Source organism: Opisthocomus hoazin, chromosome 15 (genome assembly GCF_030867145.1).
Source record: "Opisthocomus hoazin isolate bOpiHoa1 chromosome 15, bOpiHoa1.hap1, whole genome shotgun sequence".
Taxonomy (NCBI): Eukaryota; Metazoa; Chordata; class Aves; order Opisthocomiformes; family Opisthocomidae; genus Opisthocomus; species Opisthocomus hoazin.
Window position 1 is genome coordinate 21,969,037 of NC_134428.1, and position 21,658 is coordinate 21,990,694.

At 43.7% G+C, this 21,658-nt stretch overlaps 1 protein-coding gene across 2 annotated transcripts in view; it reads left to right on the forward strand.

Annotated features, from left to right (window-relative positions):
• Nucleotides 1-221: 221 nt before the first annotated feature.
• FOXK1 (forkhead box K1) overlaps nucleotides 222-21,658 on the forward strand; it is a 58,676-nt gene continuing 37,239 nt past the window's right edge. For both annotated transcript variants that reach the window (XM_075436913.1, XM_075436914.1), the window contains exon 1: nucleotides 222-607. In XM_075436913.1, the coding sequence (XP_075293028.1) occupies nucleotides 222-607 (386 nt within the window). The remainder of the gene's footprint in view (nucleotides 608-21,658) is intronic.

Genomic DNA, 21,658 nt, shown 5'->3' on the forward strand with positions numbered 1-21,658 from the left:
GCGGCCGGGCCTGCAGGGGGCGCCGCTCCCCCGCCCAGCCCGGCGCCGCCAGCCCCCGCCCCGCGCTGTAAATAGCGGCCGGGGCGGCCGGGCCCGGCGGTGTTGCCGGGGAAAGGCGGTGGCGGCAGCGGCGGGTTCGGCTCCCGCTCCGCCCCGCTTCCCCCCGCCCCGCCGGCTCCGCCCCGGAGGCCGGCACGCTGGCTCGCTCCCTGGCTGGGAACATGGCCGAAGTCGGGGAGGACAGCAGCGGGGCGCGGGCTCTGCTGGCGCTGCGCTCGGCGCCCTGCAGCCCCGCCGCGGCGCCCCCTCCCGGGCCGCCGCCCCCGGCCGCGCCGCCCGCCGCCGCCTCCGCCGGCCCGGTGCTGGCGCGGCTGCAGGGCCGCGAGTTCGAGTTCCTCATGCGGCAGCCGGCCGTCACCATAGGCCGCAACTCCTCGCAGGGCTCGGTGGACGTCAACATGGGGCACTCCAGCTTCATCTCCCGGCGGCACCTGCAGCTCAGCTTCCAGGAGCCGCACTTCTACCTGCGCTGCCTCGGCAAGAACGGCGTCTTCGTCGACGGCGCCTTCCAGCGCCGCGGCGGCCCGGCCCTGCAGCTCCCGCCGCAGTGAGTGCCGCCGAGGCGGGCCGGGCCGGGGGCGCGGGGGCCCACGGGGCTTGGCCCGCTCCGGAGGGAGAGGGAGAGCCCGCGCCCTGCGGGGAGGGACCCGGGGCAGGGCCTGAGGGGGCGGGCAGGGACCCTTCCGCCCCGGGGAGCGGGCGGGGGTCTGGGTGGAGAGGGTCTGAGGGGGCGAGAGGGGCCCCCACCGAAGAAGGGGATGGTGGGGGGTCCCCTCGGCCCCTCTGAGGAGGCAGGAGAAGGGCCCGGGGTGATGTTGGGGGCCGTCTCTGGTGAAGGGGAGGGTGTGGGATCCACCAGCTCACAGAGGGCCTGGGGTGATGGTGGGGGGCCATCTCTGGTGAAGGGGAGGGTGTGGGATCCCCCAGCTCGCAGAGGGCCTGGGGTGATGGTGGGGGGTCATCTCTGGTGAAGGGGAAGGTGTGGGATCCCCCAGCTCACAGAGGGCCTGAGGTGATGGTGGGGGGTCGTCTCTGGTGAAGGGGAGGGTGTGGGATCCCCCAGCTCACAGAGGGCCTGAGGTGATGGTGGGGGGCCACCCCTGGTGAAGGGGACTCTGAGGAATGCCCCCTGCCCACAGAGAGCCTGAGGGGATGGTGAGGGACCGCTCGCTTGAAGTAAGTCCTGGTGGGTGAGGGACCCACTGTGCAATGGCTGTGACCCCCACTGATGGAGGCCCCGAGATGGCAGTGAGAGATGTCCGCCTGGTGACCAAGCAGCAGGTCCTCCTCAACATCATCAAGGGATGTCTTTGCCCTCCCAACCTTGCTGCTGTCTGTGGCTGAGAAACGGGGATGATGCTGGGACTGCTCCTTCTGAGGGAGCCGCGTCTGGAGAAGCAATGTGAGCCCCTCGCCCCAGGGTGCTCCTCCAGTGGGCTGTTGCCCATGGTTGTCATCCTCCACACCTGCCTGCCAACAGGCTTGTGTTCAACTGGTGGGGTTTCCAAAAGATGAATGGGTGAAGAAGGGTTCTTGTCAGTGGGCTAAAACTTGGTACCCCCAGGGTTTGTCTTCCCTGGAAAGATTTAGTGGAAAAAAGTTGGAAAAGCACTTTGGCAGAGTGCTTATTTTAGGGTTAGCAAGTTGAATGGTGTTCCTGGTGTCTCGCTGAGGCAACAGAGAACAAGAGGAGTCGGGCCAGGCCAGGGGTGAGGTTGCCCACCAGGACCCCCAGAGAATGGGCGCCCGAGGTGTCTTTGCTTCGTTGAGGAAGGGGAGAGGGCTGCAGAAGGGTTTTCTGTGCTAGCAGGGAGGTGGTTGTCTGTGCTGTGTTTTAGATAAACTCTCTTGCAGAAAGAAGAATGGGGTTGACAATCTATTTCTTCCTCTGAAAACGTTGTTTACGGTTGCTGAGCTCTGTCCAAGGACTGCAGCACTTCACCCCGGGGCGCAGCGTGGTAGTGGTGGGTGATGTAATTCCTGCGTGCATCTCTTCAGGTCGTACCAGACAGACTGTGTCTAATACCATCTCTGAGTGAAAACAAGCTGTAAAGACAGGACGATTGGGTTTTTGTGATGGTCTATTAGGCTTTTTGTTGTTTGTATAAAACATTTGTTTTCATCTGGCAGTTCTTTGCTTTGGTACCGTTTACCTCCAGCGCCAGGGTCCTGGAGTTATCCCTTGCTCGCCAGCCTGTTGCTCAGGGGAGGGTTTTTTTAATTACTCATTTCCTCTGCAGGCTGCTTCATTTTGTACTTAGTAATTTAGTTATAACTCCCTAGCTGCTCACTCTCTGAGGCGTTTTGGTTTGTAACGTGTTTCATTTTCTAAAAGAGATGTCCTTGAGTGTCTGTTTAATTAATCTGGTTTTGTAAAACAAGACCACCCGAAGCCCAGGGCATGTCTGTTGTCACTCCCTCTGGCTCTGGGTTTATCTGTGCGAGCTCTCTCCTCCCTGTCATTCTGTTTCTTCAGTTGGTTAATCATAAGCATTGTGCTCAAAAATTCTCTCAAGCAGCGACTTGGTTGCTTATTTCTCTCCCCTTCCATTTGCTCGTGACTTCTGGAACAGGAACGGCAATTTTCTTTCTTCATCGCTTTAAAGGGAGGAGTTTAATGTAGTTATGAACTCTGCACAATAAGGCATCCTCTTTGCTTGGCTGCTGTTTGAGCTACATAAATAAACTCGATGCTCCTCCCTTTCTGACTTCTAGAGCAGGAAAATGTTTTGCATCAATCTAAAGGAATTTGCCCCCTTGCTTCTAACAGGTAAACAACTCCTTGCCTTCTGCTGACTAGCCAAGGGTTTGTAACACAGACCAAGGGGGGGGGGGAATTGCCTGTTGGAAGCTTGGTATATGCAGTCTTGATTGAGGCTTTAAACTGTTCTCCTGTCCACTTCTATCTCCACTCTTGAAAAATCAGACAATTCCCCCGCCCACACATATATACACAAATCCCCCCCCAGTAAACAAGACAAAGTGCTGGTTGGTGCTGTTTCTTTTCTGTGGAGAAGCCTGTATGCTTACTGCTAGCCAACTAATATTGTCAAAAGTAGGACAAAGTGAAGATAGGTCTTACAGTACACAGACTTTACAGTACAAACTATGATTTTTTTTCTGAATACTATTTTGTGGTAACACCACTGTCCTGTTTGATAGAGCCACACCTTCTCCATGTGCCAGCAGGATGTGCAGTTTATGTTAACTGTCAGGAATTAATAGGCATCACATTCAATGACTTAGATGGGAGGTCTTGCTGCTAGTCTGCTACGAACCAGTTGTTTGAATAGATGTCCCTCTTCTCCCCCCTCCCCCCCCAGCTGTAAAAGATAGCAAAAATACACAAAGTCCTGTTTCTTTTGGACCAGTGCAGTCACTGCTGCTATTATACTACAAGCAGAGGAGATGCTTGTGCATCATGAGATCACGAATGGAAGCAAAGGGTTCCAGGAAAAAGTATCTTTCAGATGTAATTCATACTGCTTGTTAAAAAAAACAGATCCTGGACTCATAGATACTTTTTCTGTATAAAATTTCTCTCTTACAAGCTCTCTTCTAAGTTTAGAAGTAACTATTCCTAAAATTTGCAAAAGATTTTGTCAGGAGGGGTGGGGAAGGGCAGAAAGAGGAAGAGTTTCTGAGAGCCTTCTTGAAGGCTGTACGTACCTCCTAACACAATAGACCTGTTCAAAACCAGTGGCCTTTGAAAAGTTTCATATCACTTCCACCATCGACATCGTGTGTGTGTATAATCTGCTATAACCAGAATTTCACTGCTGGGCGAGAGTATCATATTTCACAGCTGTGTTATGGAAGATTGTATTTCACAGATGTGATGACATAACTATAAAGTATAATTAAACAATAATGACCAACAAGGAGGGCATTTCCTAGAGGTTAATGACAGAAACAAAGTGGGTGGAGGAGTGGACGGCTCCCAGTACAGCTGAAGACCCCGTAATCTAATTAATGTGAGTGCTACACTGCAGCAGGCATTACAAATATAATTCAAGATGAAAGTATGGAAGTACTTGCATCAAAAATAGATGCTTTAAATGAAATTAAGTATTACTAGAAACTCTTCCTTTTTTGGTTTTTTTACCTGTGCTAGTTAAAGCTGGAAATCTGCATAAATATCTGGGTATTTTTCTGTAAAGAAAGAGAAACTCAAGACTACTGGTAGGATATGTAATAGCGTTCTAAAAACTAGTGATACAAGCAAAAACATAAGATACAGCAGGAACCATTAGCTGGAGTAGTTTTCCCTGCTGAAGACAGTATTTTTTTTTTCCAAATTTACAGTGTAATCGGGTGTTTACAGGGTTAGATTAATGCTGAATTATTAACTTTTTCTTTTTTATCTTAAAAATTGACTCAATTTTTTAAAGAAGTGACAATAACAAGTTAGAGGCTTTCAGTAACTAAAATAATAACTTCCCCCCTGCCCCAAGAACCAAAGGAACTGAAACAGAAGTTGAAAGTTAAGCTTACTAACCCAAATTTTAAGCAGCTATGGGTCAGGTTTTCAAATGCTCCTAAGTACAAAAGTTCTATTGACTAAAAACTGCAAATGTTGATTGAGCGTAGCCTGATAATAGCACTTGAGCTTTCTGAACTGGGAGCTCAATAGGTTGGAAAATTGTGCTTGTCTGTGAATATTTCATGGGATATTTGCTTATTGCTTCTGTGACCGTTTTGTATTTTTGCAGTAGTGCTATTAATGGAGCCTGAAGTTTGTGTTTTTCATTGTAAATGGATACTTTCAGTACGAGATTTCTAAGCATAAAAATAAGTTTTTAAACCTGTAGTGCTTTTAGCATTTAGGAAATGGAAGCGATAAATGGAGGAGTTTTTTAGTTTGAGCATAAAATACAAAATGTATGGGTGTATGAAATTAAATTAAAAAGTGGAGTTAAAATAAAAATAAATTATTATGTAAGCCCCATTATAAATTGAAAACTTACTGTGCGTGTGAAATTTTATTAAAAGCATGCTGCTTTATTTATAATGGGATTTTCCTAGGTACTTAATAAACTTGACAAAAATAAATAGTCCAATACTCTGAGCACATATCAAGGTGCTGATGCTGCAGGATTTTATGCGTGCATTAATCTTTCTGTGACGTGAGTATACAAGTTCACTTCAGCATTTGGGTGGTGGGGGTGTCTCCGCAATTGGGGTTTAATAACCAAACAGAAAATTGAGAGCTTGATCCAACAGTCTTTTTATTTCCCTTTCTAAGGGAGATCATACAGTCTGTTAGCCAGTAACTCGAGGCACTAATTAAATTTTAAAAATTGACATAGTGTAGAAAAACAGAGATATACATAGCATATCGCAGTATTTTGATGACCTCACTAACCACTCGGCCTCCATTCTTGTGGTTAGAATGGTGCCATCATGGTGTGTATGAGTGCGGGTATCCTTACATCTCAGAGGGAACTGCAAGCCGTACGTACACATACTAAGGAAATGCTTTGACCACATAACCACGACTACAGAACTAGTTGTTTCTGAAACGCTGCATATGTACATTGAATCTGATAACTCTTCATGTAGTTTTACTTCTTAAATATTGCGTAATCTGCATTTGCAACCATTTTTTTGTTCTTTGAAATGCGTCGTTTGCTATGCTAGAACTTGTGGATGGTGGTTTTACTCTCGCTGGAAGCTCTTTAAAGATTTGGTGTCTTAGTGCTTCGTCTTGTATTTTTTCATGCTCTGATTTCAGAGAATGTCTTTGAGAACAGGTTTTTTTTTGTTGCACAGTGAGATGGTGATAAAGAATTACTTCATTTTAATTATGGAATTTATGTCAAGTAATTTTTGACTAAGCAGCTCAATTTGTCATGGGTTCTATTAAATGTTTAGGGAAAGTTTCTCTCATTACGTGAAACTGCTGCTCAATTTGTTGATTCAAAAATAGCTGTGCTGTAAGTCAGGTTGTGAATATAAACTAAGGCCATGCACAACTCGGTGTATGTTCTCTTATGTGTTCTTTTAAACCAAGCTTGGTTCAGTTTAGCTGATGTGTTGATTATGAAAAGATTAATCTAACCAAAACATGCCACACTTGGAGATTCTTGTGCAGAGTCCCAGCTATAAAGGCTTAAATGTAGATTCAAGTTGTGCTGGTGTAACTTCTTTGTGTTCACAAACTCTCAATCATGACATGTATACTTAGCTGACTGCAGGATTCTTCCAGCTGGTACTGTTGTGTTTTTCTACAAATCTGGGGGATGAGTGAGCATGAGAGTGTTTGCTTTTACAAAAACAGGAATAAAAATTCTGAAATCTGTAGTAATTCATATCTTAGTTACTTTGGTGCCAGCTGTGTGAACATTCTCACTGCAGAGTGTCTGTTTTGGCTTCTGGGAACAAATCAAAATTAATACTTTTCGCCTTTTTTTCCCCTCCAGAAAATGGGACGTGCAGTCTTACACTGAATAACTGAAAGCATAAATGACAACCAGATTAATGTGATTGTTTTCTTTTTAAACAAGCTCATAGTAGCTGTGCTCCAATAGCCATTTGGCGTCAGAGATGTTCCGTGGGATGCCAAACTCTCTTGCTCAGTGTTGCAGTTTCCTGGAGGAGTAGATGTGGCAACAGGATGTTGGTGAAGAACAGGAAACTACTTGAATTTGCTACTTATGCCATGCAAATACAATCTTATTACTGGCCCATGTGTAGTAATTAGTGTCTGCTGTTGAAGTTTTTGCAGCAGTTGCAGAGCATGGGGCTTGGCGAATGTGTTCAGCTCTGTGCGTTGGGGCAGTTGCACTCCGCACTGGGGTGACAGAGGGGACGCAGGCTGGTTAGGTGCTTGTTAAACCACTGTTTGAGATTTGACAGTTAGCTCCAGCTGGCCACCTTGTTCGGGGTGGATCTGTGCTAGCACTCAGCTCTGTATCAGTTCTTCTGGCATGTGCTAATTTACTTTGAGTTCCTTCTAGCTCTAGTAAGTGTCTGAGCAGGCAGCATCTGGGTGTTCTGCACTCAGAGCCAAGGGGCACCATAACCAGAAATGCTTAACAGACCGAGCTTCACCTTACTACTGGTTAGATGCAGATGAGCCAGCTTTCCCTTCGCAATCCAAGTGGAAATGTGGTTTAAAAAAGAAAAGTCATGTGCTTCTGAGCTGGCGATGTTAATGAAAAGGGAGAGGAATCATCTCATTTGCTTTTGGTACAGATTCTTTCCTCTCCTTTTTCTTAATAGCAGTCCAGAGCACAGAAGCCTCTCTCGCCTGTAGCCATACCTAACACTGGCTTTGTTTCATGTGTCTTTGGTTCAGTCCCCATGCATCTAGGAGTCTCCTGAGGTTGCAGACTCGCGGCTAGGATAACCACTTCAGGATTCGTACTTCAAAGAAAGTATGAAAGCTAAATACGCTGTAGAGCTTAGTCTGTAGTGTATTGGGCGGTTAAGGTCTTTGTTGTCTTACAATTGCATGTGTCTAGGACAGGCAGCAAATGCCCATGAAGTCCACTGAGCTTGTGCGGTGCTTTGTGACTGGTAAACTTAGGTAGCTCTTAAATGTTGGTTTATGAATCCAAAGCGGCTGGTGTGCCTTCATGTCACAGACTGCAAGAGTAACACTGAGAAACATGGGGAGCCAGAGGCCTGGGTGTCATTTCGCAGTGATTTTTTTTTTTTTTTACAAATCTGTAAGATGAAACAGTGGAAGCATTTTTTTGTCCTGAATGTGGGCTGTGAAAAGACATCTTAATTTACTTCCAGACTTGGTTAATTGACTAATTGTGAGTACAAATTATTGTGTGGTCTTAATGCATTCACTTCAGTCAATAATTCAGTATTAATCACTGAATAGTTTTTCCAAGTATTTAGAAGTCTCTCTGTTTCAGTTGACTGCAGACTCCTTATAAAAGCAGATTGAGGAGATGCTTACAGAGCAGATGAGTCTTTAACTTAGGTAAATGTGAGTGAAAATTTCTATCCAGTAGTATATTCTTTGTTCTTACAGTACAGATACAATTTTACTAATGTCTATTCACTCTTGTCCACAGATGTTTTCTGCTAGTAATTCACATCTTTAGTTTCTTTAGAACAGATCAATAAAATGCACATATGCGTTTCTTCTGCATGGCACTTAATTTTTATGAAATACATATTTTATTAGACAGTAAAACATTTAAGGTTCTTAATGGCCTAATTAATACTCTGTATCTACTTCTGTCTTGTATTTTGCTCTTCGTTGTCCTACTGCTCCTTTTTTCATGTTCTTGTGCATTTTTTATCATAAAAATTTCAAGCAGTCTTGAGAGAGCAGTCTATTAGAAGCCTGTTCTTTGAATATTCAGCAACTCTAAGTAAGATTTGATTGATAGTCCCTTCCCTCCCTACCCAATCTATTTTTAGTAATTTAAAAGCAAGTTTAATTTCTTGGGTTGTCATTTGTTGTGTATGCGCGATTTACTTTGGTGGTTTTCCTCCCTCTTTTAAATGTACCAGATGTGTAATTTTCATGTTGTTTGAGGACATCTTGACAGTTTAGGAGAAATAATGTAGAAATTAATTGGGACCGCTGCCTTAGCTGAGGAGAAAATACGGACAGTCTTTGTCTGGTTCTGTTAATACACACTGTGTAATTAGGATAGGAGGATAAGTGGAAGAAAAGTTTAAGCACACTGTTACCTGGGTGTGCTGGTGGACGACAGGTTGACCATGAGCCAGCAGTGTGCCCTGGTTGCCAAGAAGGCCAATGGGATCCTGGGGTGCATTAAGAGGAGTGTGGCCAGCAGGTCGAGGGAGGTTCTCCTTCCACTGTGCCCTACTGAGGCCCAGTCTGGAGTACTGTGTCCAGTTCTGGACTCCCCAGTTCAAGAAAGATGAGGAGCTACTGGAGAGAGTCCAGCGGAGGGCTACGAGGATGGTGAGGGGACTGGAGCATCTCTGCTACGAGGAGAGGCTGAGGGAGCTGGGCTTGTTCAGCCTGAAGAGGAGAAGGCTGAGAGGGGACCTTTATAAATGCTTATAAATATCTTAAGGGTGGGTGTCAGGAGGGTGGGGTCAAGCTCTTTTCAGTGATGCCCAGTGACAGGACAAGGGGCAATGGGCACAAATTGAAGCAGAGGAAGCTCCAGCTGAACACGAGGAAGAACTTCTTCCCTCTGAGGGTGATGGAGCCCTGGCCCAGGCTGCCCAGGGAGGTTGTGGAGTCTCCTTCTCTGGAGATATTCAAGACCCGCCTGGACAAGGTCCTGTGCAGCCTGCTCTGGGTGACCCTGCTTGGGCAGGGGGTTGGACTAGATGACCCACAGAGGTCCCTTCCAACCCTGACCGTTCTGTGACCATTCTGTGACCACTTACTATCCTGTTTCAGGAACTCTCTAGCATAAGAGACTATTTTAATATACCAGTACAATCCATCCCACCTTTTAGAACAGAATGAGGAGACGAAAAACCTCGCAGAGGTGGTCTAAGTGCTGTGGAGAAGGACATCCCTCCCCTTCTCTCTGAAATAAACATTATAGCTGTACTCCTTTTTTCTGCTTCATGCCACTTTAAAGAGAGCCTTGAGAAGTCTTCCCACATGAACTGTTTTAATCTTCTGTCTTCCTTAAGGCCACATACAGAAGCCACCAACATTTTGACTAAGCAGGACTGGACTCTCTGCAGAGCCAGTTTGTGCACTTGCTAAAGGAAGTGTTCTTGAGCAACTTAAGGCCTTTCCTCTCTCGAGGGCATAAGAACTATGGACTTTTAAACACTTGAAATCCTGATTGTGTGGGAGGAGAAAACGACTTAGACACAGAAAGCAAATTTTGTTTTCATCTGATGGGTAGACCAAAAATGCTTTTGCTTTTCATATTCAGTTTGAGGTGTAGCCCAACCTAGTAAGGGTAGAGTCTTGGTGTGGGAGATGTGCCAACTGCTATTTATTTATTGATCTTTTTCTTTTTTGAATTGTTTCATGGCTTGTATAGCATGGTGTACCTTGGATTGGCTGGCTGCCCACCGTGCGTAAAGGTGTTGACTGTCAACAAGCCTGGCAATTGGGTGGCTTTGCCTGCTTCTGTCTTGTCCATTCAGCTGTAGAATTACTGTCTCTTCTTCTACCATGTCTCCGTCGGACACTGTTGAATGAGACAAGCCATGCGAAACTGGTTTTGCATTGGGAAGACCTGCAAAAGAAATCAAAGGCTGGTACACGCTTTGCTGCTCATGACTTTTTTTTTCCATAGAATATGAAGTCAAGGACTGATGTTTCCTTCAGGCATAGGAATTCTTAAGAGAAAATTCCTAACATGCAGTGGTTGAGTAAAAGTCGTGCTAGCATTTTTTTGAGTTCTGTGTAAACAAAGCATATGCAAACTGGCTGTTAGAAATAGGTGCAGTCCAATAGTTTAGGTTTGCATGTGATCTGTTTACAATTGAGCGTCCCAGATCAGTGCGTCTCTGCAAACAGAGCCCACAGAATGAACTTGGGGAACAAAATTGTTTTGATGGACAGTGATTCTGAACCTGAGGTCTCTTGGTGACAGGTGGGTGCATTCTCTTCTCAAAGTGGTTCACAGTTTCTTCTCAATTTCATCCTGCTTTGTGTTCCATCAGAGAGTACTGCAAGTATGAGAATTCTTATTAAAAAAAGCCTGTAGCAGAGAAGGGCTAGAATCCTATTCCCCAAAAATCTGATATTGCAAACTATGATGTTTGTATGAAGCTTCCTGGTAAGATGCATCGGTCAAAGTGAAATGTTTCCCTTACTCTGTATACTGTACTGAAGCAAAGGAAGGGGAGCATTAGAATGTACCAGTAATATGACAAATTAACTCTCTAAAATTTCCTGACTTAAAAATAATGAAACCACTGTGGCAGCAACTTACATATGTGCTGTTGTTTTGCAAGAGTCATTGTTACTCTAGTTGGTTAAACTCCTTTCAAGGAAGAAACCCCTCAGCACAGTCATATTTGCTGGCAGGATTTAAAATACCTTAATCTAGGGATTGTTTTACAGTATTTGTAGTCTTAGAGCACTTAGCAGGACATGGCTTTCACAAACCAGTCCAGTGCATCATCTTCTCTGAATCACGGTAAATTTTTTTTTCTCCTCTTCTTTAGTAGGAAGGAAGGTTGTGTCTGGGATTCTCTTCTAACCTTTATTTTCAGTGTCAGTGTTTTGTAGGCTGCAGGTGGATGTCACTTTTGTGTTAGAGATGCCCTATGTTGCCCCAAACCTTTATTTGGCTCGGAGTCTAGAAGATGTCAGCATTTAAAACATTTAAATTACCCCCAGAGCTTCTTTTAAAATAGCAATCCTGGCTTCCTCTGCTGGGTATTGAATGGATTGTGAAATGTCTTCAGAGGGAGTCGAACGGACTTGAGTGAACATTTTGCAAAGTCTGACTCCATATGGATCGTTTTTTATAATGTACATAAATAGTACATTAGCTCTTTCAAATCACTTTCCAAATGAACTGAACCAGCCTCAAAGGAAAATACATCATAGTCATGCTCTGCATGTTAGAGCCCTCTTAGAGAGCCTGATTGAATTCAAAGGTTAGTAACATCCCACACACAAGCTTTTTGTGGCATATGTATGTGGGAATTAGGATCTTTTCCTGAGCTTTACTCAGGTTATTTTGTTTTGCACAGCCTTTGTGAATGTGTTGATATGTAGTTCCCTAGCTTGGGAAGGATAAGTCTTGTAGATGGCTTGTGAGACCTTGCAAGGAATGGGCTGGCTCCTTGAAAGCAAACCTTATGATGATGAATGACCCGTCAGAAGAAAGTTGACGGTATTGCAAATGAGATTTACATGAGAATCAAACTGCTCTAGTGTATCCAACAAAGATGCTGAAACAAGTGCCTCTCTCTGATGGTTACTAGGAGATTTTATGAACCGATCTTTTCAAACGGTTAGTTTCTTCTCTTTCTCCAGGGTATGGAAATTTCCCAAGGATCTGGATACTCGTAGTAACAAAGGAAGAGTCCTCCCAAGAAGATGGGAGGTAGGATGGAAGTAAGGGTAGAATCGAAGCTGCATGTTGCCTGTGGCAGCCGTAGCCAGACTTCTGTGGTTGAAAAGGGCAGGTTCTGCGGCAAGCTGGAAATTCCCCAGCAGTTGAGCAAAGTTTTAAAATGCTTGGTGTTGAGTTAGGTATGGAAATGAATAACCAGTGCTACTTGTAGAGGCCAACTGTGGCACTGCAGTTAGTTCCGTGCTGTCACTATGGATTTAATTCTCAGTGTACTGCTTAATTTCATACAGAAAACAGAACTCTTTGTAGAAGCTGGAACAGGGAAGTTCCCCAGAGCATGGGTGCAGGTGGGGCTTTTTTGGCACTGAGGTAGGTGTTAATTGTGGTTTATGATTGAGGGAGAAACAGTTGAGTGTTTCTGCCAAGATGAGCGAAGAAGGAAAATAGTTCATATTGACCTTTTTCATTTTAACCAAGATCAGTGTGAGCAGCGGGGGCTTTGAAAGTCTCTCAGAAGGGTTCGAATTTCACAGAAACATGGAAGGAGTGAGAGATACTGGTGGTGGCCAAGCTCTGCTGAGTCACTACTTGTGGTCTCTGCTGTGGCAGAATGGAAGCCAGACTTGGGCTCTTAACTTAAGGTTTGTCTTGGGGCGGGGGGGGGGGAACATCAGAAATGGGGGCTGAGCAGCCTTTTCTGGCACAGAAACACCTTGGGCAAACGTGTGTGTTACCAAGCTAGTATTTGGTATTTCTGTGACATCTCTGGAAAACAAATTGAATGTCAAACTGACTGCTCGCTGCCCGGCGCTGCCAGAACAGCCATGGTGCAGGAGTCCTGAAGCAATCGGAGGCTGTGAGTTGCCGTCGGGGCTGGGAGCTGTGGTTTGGCCGTACTCCCCTAGGACTGGAGAAGGTGGTGAGACGTGAGGAGTCCTGCAGGAAGGCGAGATGTGTTGTACCTCTGAGCCGTTGGCAAGGGCTGAGCAAAACTGACTCCTAATCCAAGACAGTGTCTGCCAGCGCAGTCTTACGGCAGAGAGTTTGCCACCGCCTCATGACGGGTGGTGTAGGACCAGGGTGGTGACATGGGAATATAGAAATAAGTATCATCCTACTTTGTTTCGTACAAGTTGCCATTCATTGTGCACTAGAGTTAACTTAGTGGGACAACAAGCTAGTGTGGGGGTGGATGGAATAACCTTGTGTGTCACTGTGGTGTGTACTGTATTTTTTTAATAGCATAAAGCCTTGGCTGCTGTGAGGCACACACTCGAAGAATACTTATCTTCACGGAGTGGGTTGTTGGTTTTTTTTTTTTTTTCCTTTAAGCTTCTGTTCCACTCCATAGTTCTGCCATTTTGATCTGTACTTTGGCTTTGTTTAATGGGTATTATCTGGTAGGGTTGGGATTTTGTTTTGATGTGGCTTTTTTCCTTTGAAACATCACATTAGGGTCTAAAATGGAGTTGCTTTAAAACTCAACACTAGGACATGGTATGCTTTGGTTTTTTTGCTAATGTTGTCAGAGTGGCAACCATATGAAATGACTTCGTCCTCTGAATATGCCCCAAACTTAACTAAGTGCCATGCTGATGAGGAGTCCCTCAGAGCTTTGTGGAAACGTTGGCGTAAGACACATCTTCACACTGTCATAGCAGGAGCAACAAGTACAATGTTGATTCTTCTAAGATGGACACTGGCTTAACAGGACTGAAAGCCCCACTTTCATGCAGCCCATTTTAGAGGTCCGTAGCAGCCAATACTGACTAGAAGGCATTTAGAAGAATTTGAACATGGTTTGTGAAAGCTATTTATTCTGTTACCCAGTCTAAACAGCCCTCCAGCCCCATGATGAATGCAGTTAAAATACCACAAGAGGTCTTGTAGGTCCTAAATATGTATTTACCATGTAAGCAACGTGGGCTGCACTCATGGAGACAATTGATTCTGCCCCAGTGTTGATTTTCGTGGCCCTAGCATGTGTGGTGAGCAGGAGGAGAGAAGTTAATTTTAGCTTGATTAGCAACGCAGAAGGGAATCAAGATGACTGCGTTGTCAATGGCAGTGGGATGAGATGGGGTAGTTTATTTCCATGCATCTAAGTGGGTGTTCTAAGCAATTTAATTTTTCTTTTTTTCTTTGTTTTTAAGAGAACCAAGAATGTTAATACATTTAGTCCTTGAAATCCTTCTGTGGTCGCAATTCTGGATACTTTAATGCTGTTGCATGGTGGTTGTTTAAATGAACACCAGGTGCTTGTAATTCTGTTCTTCAGTAGTTCCATGTTTCTCTGCTCTCTGTGACCTGGTTCAGCAGCAAGTGGCAAGTGATTCTTGGTACTGGACTCTTGGATTTTCTCCTGCACACCTTTGTTTATAATCTGGAGCATGTTCAAAACTGTTTATAATTAAACATTGCTCAAACAGCCAGGTTAAGATTTATTGACATAAAGGAGGCTGGGAGGAGGGAGTGGCTGGCAGGTTGTCTGTGTCTACTTCCAGCTGATAGTGATGTTATTGAAGTTGTCCACGTGTCTGTGCGACGGCTGCGGTGTGTCAGACAGGCTGCTGTTCAAAAGCGCAGTGGCAAGGGACTGATATTTGTCAGCACAGTCTTTTTTTCCTCTGTACAGTGAAAACTCAAGCCAGGGAGTGTATGTAGGTGATGTGCTCCTTTCTCTGGAGCTTGGGATTCTGAAAACATCCCAGGGCACTTGAGCAGCAGACCACTAGTTTCCTCTTGGTGGGAGAGACTTGCACACCATAGAGGAGAGAGATCAGGCTTTGAAACACACGAACAGGGTTATGACCTACAGGAGTTTTATGCAGGGATACTTTTAAGACACGTGCTCCTTAAAAGACAATGGTGTTATACAGAAGGCAAGGAGGTTCGAAATGGAAGGTTGGAAAGTGAGCACTCTAGGAAAAGAAGTTCAAGTGAAAATACAGAACTATCAGAGTTAGAAAGAGGGTGAGTTGATTTTTTTTTAAAAAAAAAAAAAACCACCATATTTTCTGAAGCTAAAACAATTTGTTTCCTGGCCCCTCTTACCTTCATACAAACCTGAGGTGTAAAATAGCTATTTAGCTTTTGAAGAAGTCTATATGTAGCATGTTGGGTTTTGTTTATTTTAAAATTGCAGATATTGGTAATTTTCAGGCTTTAGGGAAAAAAAAAATGCAATACTGACAATATACTGAAAAAATTAGCAAATTGATCAGCCTAATATACAACTGCAAAAGTCCCTTTCCATTATACAAGCGATATATACACACACCCTCAGATGTTGCACATAATTGACATTTTCTCTGAAGATCAAATATTTATTGGCTGGTGAAGAAATGGTTAAGATAGGATCTAGACCTCTACAGGCTAGAATACCTGATTAGAGCAGCAGTGGTACACAGGCTGTTGTATGTTATATAGAATCTCTTTAACTATCATTGTTTTTATGTACACAACCACACACACAACAAAACAACATAATAGGCTTGCTGTGTGTTACAGATGATATCAGGCATCTGCAGTGCTGATAGCAAACCTTTTTGGTGCGGCAGCCAACCTTATTTAAATAAAAGTATCATCTCTTTGTGCCAGCCCACTTCTTCGGTGGCAAACTTTCATATCGAGTTTTTGATGTAAGGCCACTCGTTCTGACATTTAAAACGCCTCCCTATTCCCAAGCTTCAAAATAATCAGCAGCTTTATGGTTAATGTTAGACTTTAAAGACAGCTTACTAAATGTTCTCTGCAGGTAGCTAGCTCATGTTGACATCCCTGGGAATGCAACTGTAAGTTGTTTTGTTGGGTTTTTTTTTTCCCTCCACTCTCATTATACTGAGAGGCATGATAAATGAGATAGACTTCAATTGACTAGCAGGGTGGTGTTGGGTTAAGATGTGACTTACCGTATGACACACAGAAAAAAATTCACTGTATGAGCACAGTTTGCTCAGAGACATGGAGTTGTTTGTAGTAAGGACTACACAGGGGAACAGAGCAGCTTCTGTAATGGTGTAGTAGAAGTGGGGGCAGAATTCACCTTTGGGAGACTTTAGTAATTAAAAAAAGACAAAGAAAACCCCCAACCAATATTGATTAAAGACACGTCGCTGTTGATGCTGCAGATTAATTTATAGCGATGTAAAGTCACATCTGATTTTTGTGGGTGTAGGCAAGATCTTCTAGGCTCATACATTTAGCATGTTGCCAGACTTGAGTTTGATCTTGCAGTGCTTCAGGCTGGCTGTACTCCATGTAATCTGCCCTACATGCTGCTGAACTGCAGCTTGCTTGTTTTTGAAGGAATAGGAGTGCTCGAGAGGGGAAGAGGAATTTGTTTTCTGATACCAAGCCTTGTGCCCAATGCTCCTGGTGTGGAGTGAATGGCATATTTTGAAGCTGACTCCAATGTTTTGAAATGTGAAACTAAGTGAGGTGCAGTTACAGCACCACATCTTTGTTTCTCTGTGCCTGGTGCATGGGTACCAAGTAACTACCATGTTGTCTTAGAATACATATTTAACACGGTAGTCTCTATGGTGGGCTTTAACAGAGTCCCTGACCTGAGTACCAGAAATTTACCTTAATGGTATTTGTTACAAAAACCAGTTAATGATATTCTTTTGATGATACCAAGGCTTGGTTTCTGAAATAATCTTGCGTATCTGTAATCCATCTGGAAATAATTGTCAGGGTTTTCTGGATAAATTTTAACAGAACTGTTTATAGTTGGGGTTTTCTGTGTTTTAAATAGAGAAGTGAATCCCTAGTCAGGTGTGGATTAACTGGTTTTCCACAGAGTCTGTAAGTAAGTGATGATAATGGTGGTATTTCAAGAAAATCCTTCAGCGTTTTTTGCAGGCATTGAAGTGAATGAAAAGCCACTACTAGTTGGCTTACAGTGGTTTCTGCTGGAAAAGTTTCAGAAAGGTCACTTTTGAAACAGAACGTTTGTGGCCTCTTGCACTCTGATAGCTTTCTGGAGGAGACTGGAGCAGCCTCTGGTAGGCTTTTTTTAGCATTGGACTGAGCAGGGTTACTATAAGACCCATCCTGCAAAGCTGGGGATCGGAGAATGTGGAAAAGACCCATCCATGTTGTGAACTTCCCAGGCAGGGTGGTGACTTCGGAGGGAACCTCCTACCATTCCTGCTGCTGGCTCTCCAACATGCTGATTGAAACACCCTTCTCAGCAGTTTCAGTGATATTCTTTCCTGCTCCTCTGTGAGATGGTATTTTAATACTCCATGAATTTATTCCCTGACCTTGTTGTGGTATTTCATTACTGAAAAAATGGCAACTACAATATCATGTGTGTTTGTTTTTGCTTTCCTGCACTGTGCTTTATTCCTCAAAAGGGAGAATCTGGAAGTGAAGCTGTACTTGGTGTCTCAAATAGCTTTTGAAGAGTAAAATCAGAACATTATTAGAGATGTATGGGATGTAAAGACAGAGACAACTCTTGATTCTTCACTACTAATTCTCCAGTGTGAAACAGCCTTAAATGTTCTCACTTGAATGAAAAATTAACTGCTACTCTTTCTGTTGGTGTTGTTGCTTGATTTATCAGTTTGCTCTGTGACAGCAAATAAAAGCCTTGCTAGATAAGAAATTGTAGGGAAGCTGTGTAGAATAAAATGATTGTTGAAGTCTCACAGCATGGTATCGCAGTGCAAATTCTTTTGAAGATTTTTTGCTTTCAACATCTAGTTGTTGGACCCTCAAAAAAAAAAAAATGCCAGTCTTCTCCTGTGCACTTTTAATGAGGATGTATATGAACCAAACCGACATTTTGATGTTCTTTGGGTTGGTCTTCTGGTATCTCTTTTGCTTTTTAGCCTCCCTGATCAGCCTGGGGGTGTTTACACTCTCCCCCCACCACCTGCTTGGCTCGGTTTCACTCACTGACTTTTCCTGGGATGGGCAGTGGCTGAGACCTTGCTCTTCATCATCGCGGCGAGGTGGGATGTCTGCGGAGACTGGAGGGGCTGAAGAAGCAAAAATAACTTTTGTGTATGTCTGTGTGTGCATGGTGCTGGCAGGGAGAGAAATCCCAGAGTTTGCCCAAACTTACCTGTGAACATTGCTGTCTTCAAAGGAGTTTGCCAGAATACCTATTTGAAAATCTGCCGGTGTGTGGAAGTGTTTCTCAATGTGTTTGAACCTGGATGAAATGGCATAAAGGGAAGCCCTGTGCAACTGAGCTCAATAGAAACATTCATTACAGCTAATTTACTTCGTGCTTTTAAGAGACATAGCTATTCATAAGTTGTGGTTTTGCCTGGTGCTGCTGGTAGTATTTGTTTTAGATACACACACTTGCCTGCACACGCTCTTTGCCCATCTGAAATCTGGTCTGGCTGTGTTGGAAGCCTCATTTTAAACACAGTAATATGCAGTGTTAGGCAAATCCTGGTGTAACCTGTGGTGCCTTCTCATTAAGGGGGGAGAAAAGAAATCCTTTGCTGTATGTGTGGTTCCAGCTAAGCAGTAGCAAGGAGCTAGGAAAAGGTCTTGTCTGTGACAATGAGAAATGGCAATTTTGATTTTTGTCTGAAGCATTGCCCTTGTTCAGCCATCTTACTGCGCTTACTTATCTCAAGGACAATTGGTGAATAAACTCTTAAAGCACAAAAGTACTAAAAAGCACTTCTTCCGCAGCATGCAGAGCCTGCGTATCCCATCCGAGACGACCACAAACCCACTCTGCTCCTGCAGACATGACCTGCGGGTTGCTATGGGAGAATTGCCATGGGTACAGGCTGTGCGAAGTGCTTGTTGGAATCCAGAAAACATCTTTCGGTCTTTGTTTGGTCCTCTTGCATATAGCTGAATAACTCTGGATTTGAAATAATTAAACTGAATCAAAAAATTGTGACTCTTCTGTTTCAGGAATTTTTTGAAAATTTCCAGCCCTAGAGCATCAGCATGGTGGCTGATGTGATTTACCTGATAAAGACCAGAGCTTTTCTCAGAATGAATGAATTGCATTTCCTTTTCTGAAAGGAGAAGGCAGTGTTTCGATCACGTGATGCTTAAATCTGAGTCTGTAGTTACATGCTCTGTCTTTTTATAATCTGTCATAAATCTGTGACACTTCTGCTGATGCCTCCTCCTTTCCTTCCTCCCCATGATACTTGTCCACTCCACCTCCTCTGTGTTGGTGTTGGAGCTTGTGTTGCCATGTGGAAGGCCGGATAAGGCATCTGATCTGCCAGACAACTTACTCCAACAAAAAAGAAATGAATTATTATTTCAGCTACCTGGTTTGACTTGCAGTGCAGTTGTTTGGGTGGCACTATTGGCACAAGGATGACATTGACAGGAGATGCCTGAGGGGAAGGAAAGGTGTTGGGGGGTAAAGGAAATGCCTCTTACAGCAGAGAAACAGATTTAGTTTGTGTGCATAAATCTGCATGAGATGGAGTGGCATAATTGATATCTCTTTGTGAAGAAGATTATTTTTAAGGCAGAAGAAACCAGTGGCCATCCATGTGAGCCACAGAATTTTACCCAGTTGTCCAGTAACTCATCCCAGGGAGTCCAGAGTCACCATGGAAAGAGGAGGATTTCCAGCGAACTTGGATGCATTTCAGGGGAAGGACAGAAACTCCTTCTAGTAATCTGGAATTACAGGCTAGTCAATACTAATTCTACTGGATTGGGTATTAGGAATTTTTTATTACTTCAATGTCAGTTTGCTGTTTTACTGAAACCAGGTTTGCGTTAGCTCCAGTACAGGAACAATATGCCAGGGACCCCAGTATGCTGAACTACTTGTGCATCTGGCATAACAAGGCAACAGAAATAGTTACTGGTACTTTTTCTGGAAAAAAGTTCCTAAAGGAAAAAAATTAAAATTCATGAAGTAGAAGTCAGACCACTCTCTCTTGAATTCAACTAATTATTTCAAACCTGAGCTTACTCACATATGCACACAGGCAGTTTTAGTTCAGTCTCAGCTGATATATGTGCTTCTTTGTTTATCTGTGATATTAAGCATGACAGTATATATTAAATAAAGTGGTTGTGTTGCAAAGCATGCAAGGCAAGTGATTTGTGAGCTCAGGGTAGCTGTGAGGTTAGAAACCAGTCCTCCTGATCTAAACTCCTGTTGTGACTTACAGAATAATTATGACCAAACATCTCAGTGGGTTGCTCTGTCTTTTCAGCAGTGACAGAGATCACTGTACTCCTTTATTTGCAGATAGTATCACTATTTTCTAAACCTAGTTTTCCTTCAGTGAGGTTCAAAACACCATCAGTGACTTTTATAGCTTTTCCTCTAATTAAACAGTAGTGGATAATACCAGAGGCATTTTTGCAGGGAGCTCTGCAGTTTATTTCCTTGTCCCACTGCTGTCTGGCAACGTGCTTGTCTTGCCTGTCTTCAGATTGAGTTGATTCATTCCAGGAAAAACAAATGTGGATTCTGGGCTTCACCATTTACTTGCAGACCCTTTGTTTATCTCTTCTTGAATACAACAAATGATTTTACCAACCATCACTTTACACATACTTCTCTGATGTGTGTTTGATAAAGGACTTTCTGTGCTAAATCTGGTCGGATCAGTAGAGCAATTGAAAGGGAGATAGCAAATGCTGAAAACTCATTACTTCAAGACTGCGGTAACCTCCAAAATGAACCAAGTGCTCTTAAAAACCTGGCGGTTACGCTGCCTGTGTCCCCTAGCCTAGAGAGATGTGTGAAGAAAAGAATGATAATGACTTTTAAATTGCCATGGAGATAGGTACATGCTTGTTTTGTAATGTGTATTTAGACTTAAGAGAATAAAGTGCATTTGTCTTCATTCCTCCAGAACTCTTTTCTTGGTCTCAGTGCAATTAACTTTTTCATTTGGAATGCAGATAGCACTAGCCAAGTGGATGATATAACTGGTTTTTTTATTGGTATTGCTTACAAAGTGTTATTTGGGGAAAAAAATTCTAGGGTAGGGAGCGGAACAGGAAATGTTGGTTGATTTTATTATTATTGTTTTATTGTAAAGGAGGGTTGAATAGTACCTAATCTCCTGTGACAGCTCAGACAGCTTTCACAGCTTGTTGTGTGGTTTCACAACACCCATTCAAACTAATATTCATTTTAATTCACTTGTGATTGAAAGGTGGTTTTGTTACTCGTGTTTTTGCTCACCTTGCTGCTTCAGACAGCTTTAGTTCCAGCAAAATAATCATTTTGAGCACAGTACTTCTGATGATTATTCCCATCAGGGAGTAAGGGTCTAGTTTATTATTTCCAAAGCTGGAGAAAATTGACTTGGTTATTTTAGTTACTGGAAGGGGGGGGGGGGGGTGTGAACCCTTCTAAATACTCTGCAGTTGAAGTGTTTTGTTTTGAGCTGGGTACCACAGTCAGGCTTGCTGTAGAAAAGCTGCAGTCTGGAAGAGCGTTGCTCTCCCTGGGCAGAGTGCAGGATCGCAAAGCAGCAGGTCTTGGTCAACGAATGTTCCCAGCTCAACTGTTAGGCAGGGGTCACAACTTCCAGAGCCGTGTTTTTGAAGGAATGTGGATGTGAGGTAGTTGTTCTTGTCTCTGTTTGCCTATCTCTCTCTGGGCAGACCTGCAGGGCTTAGATACATGTTTAGTTAAGTGAGGCAAACTCTTTATCTTTTTCTAACCAAAT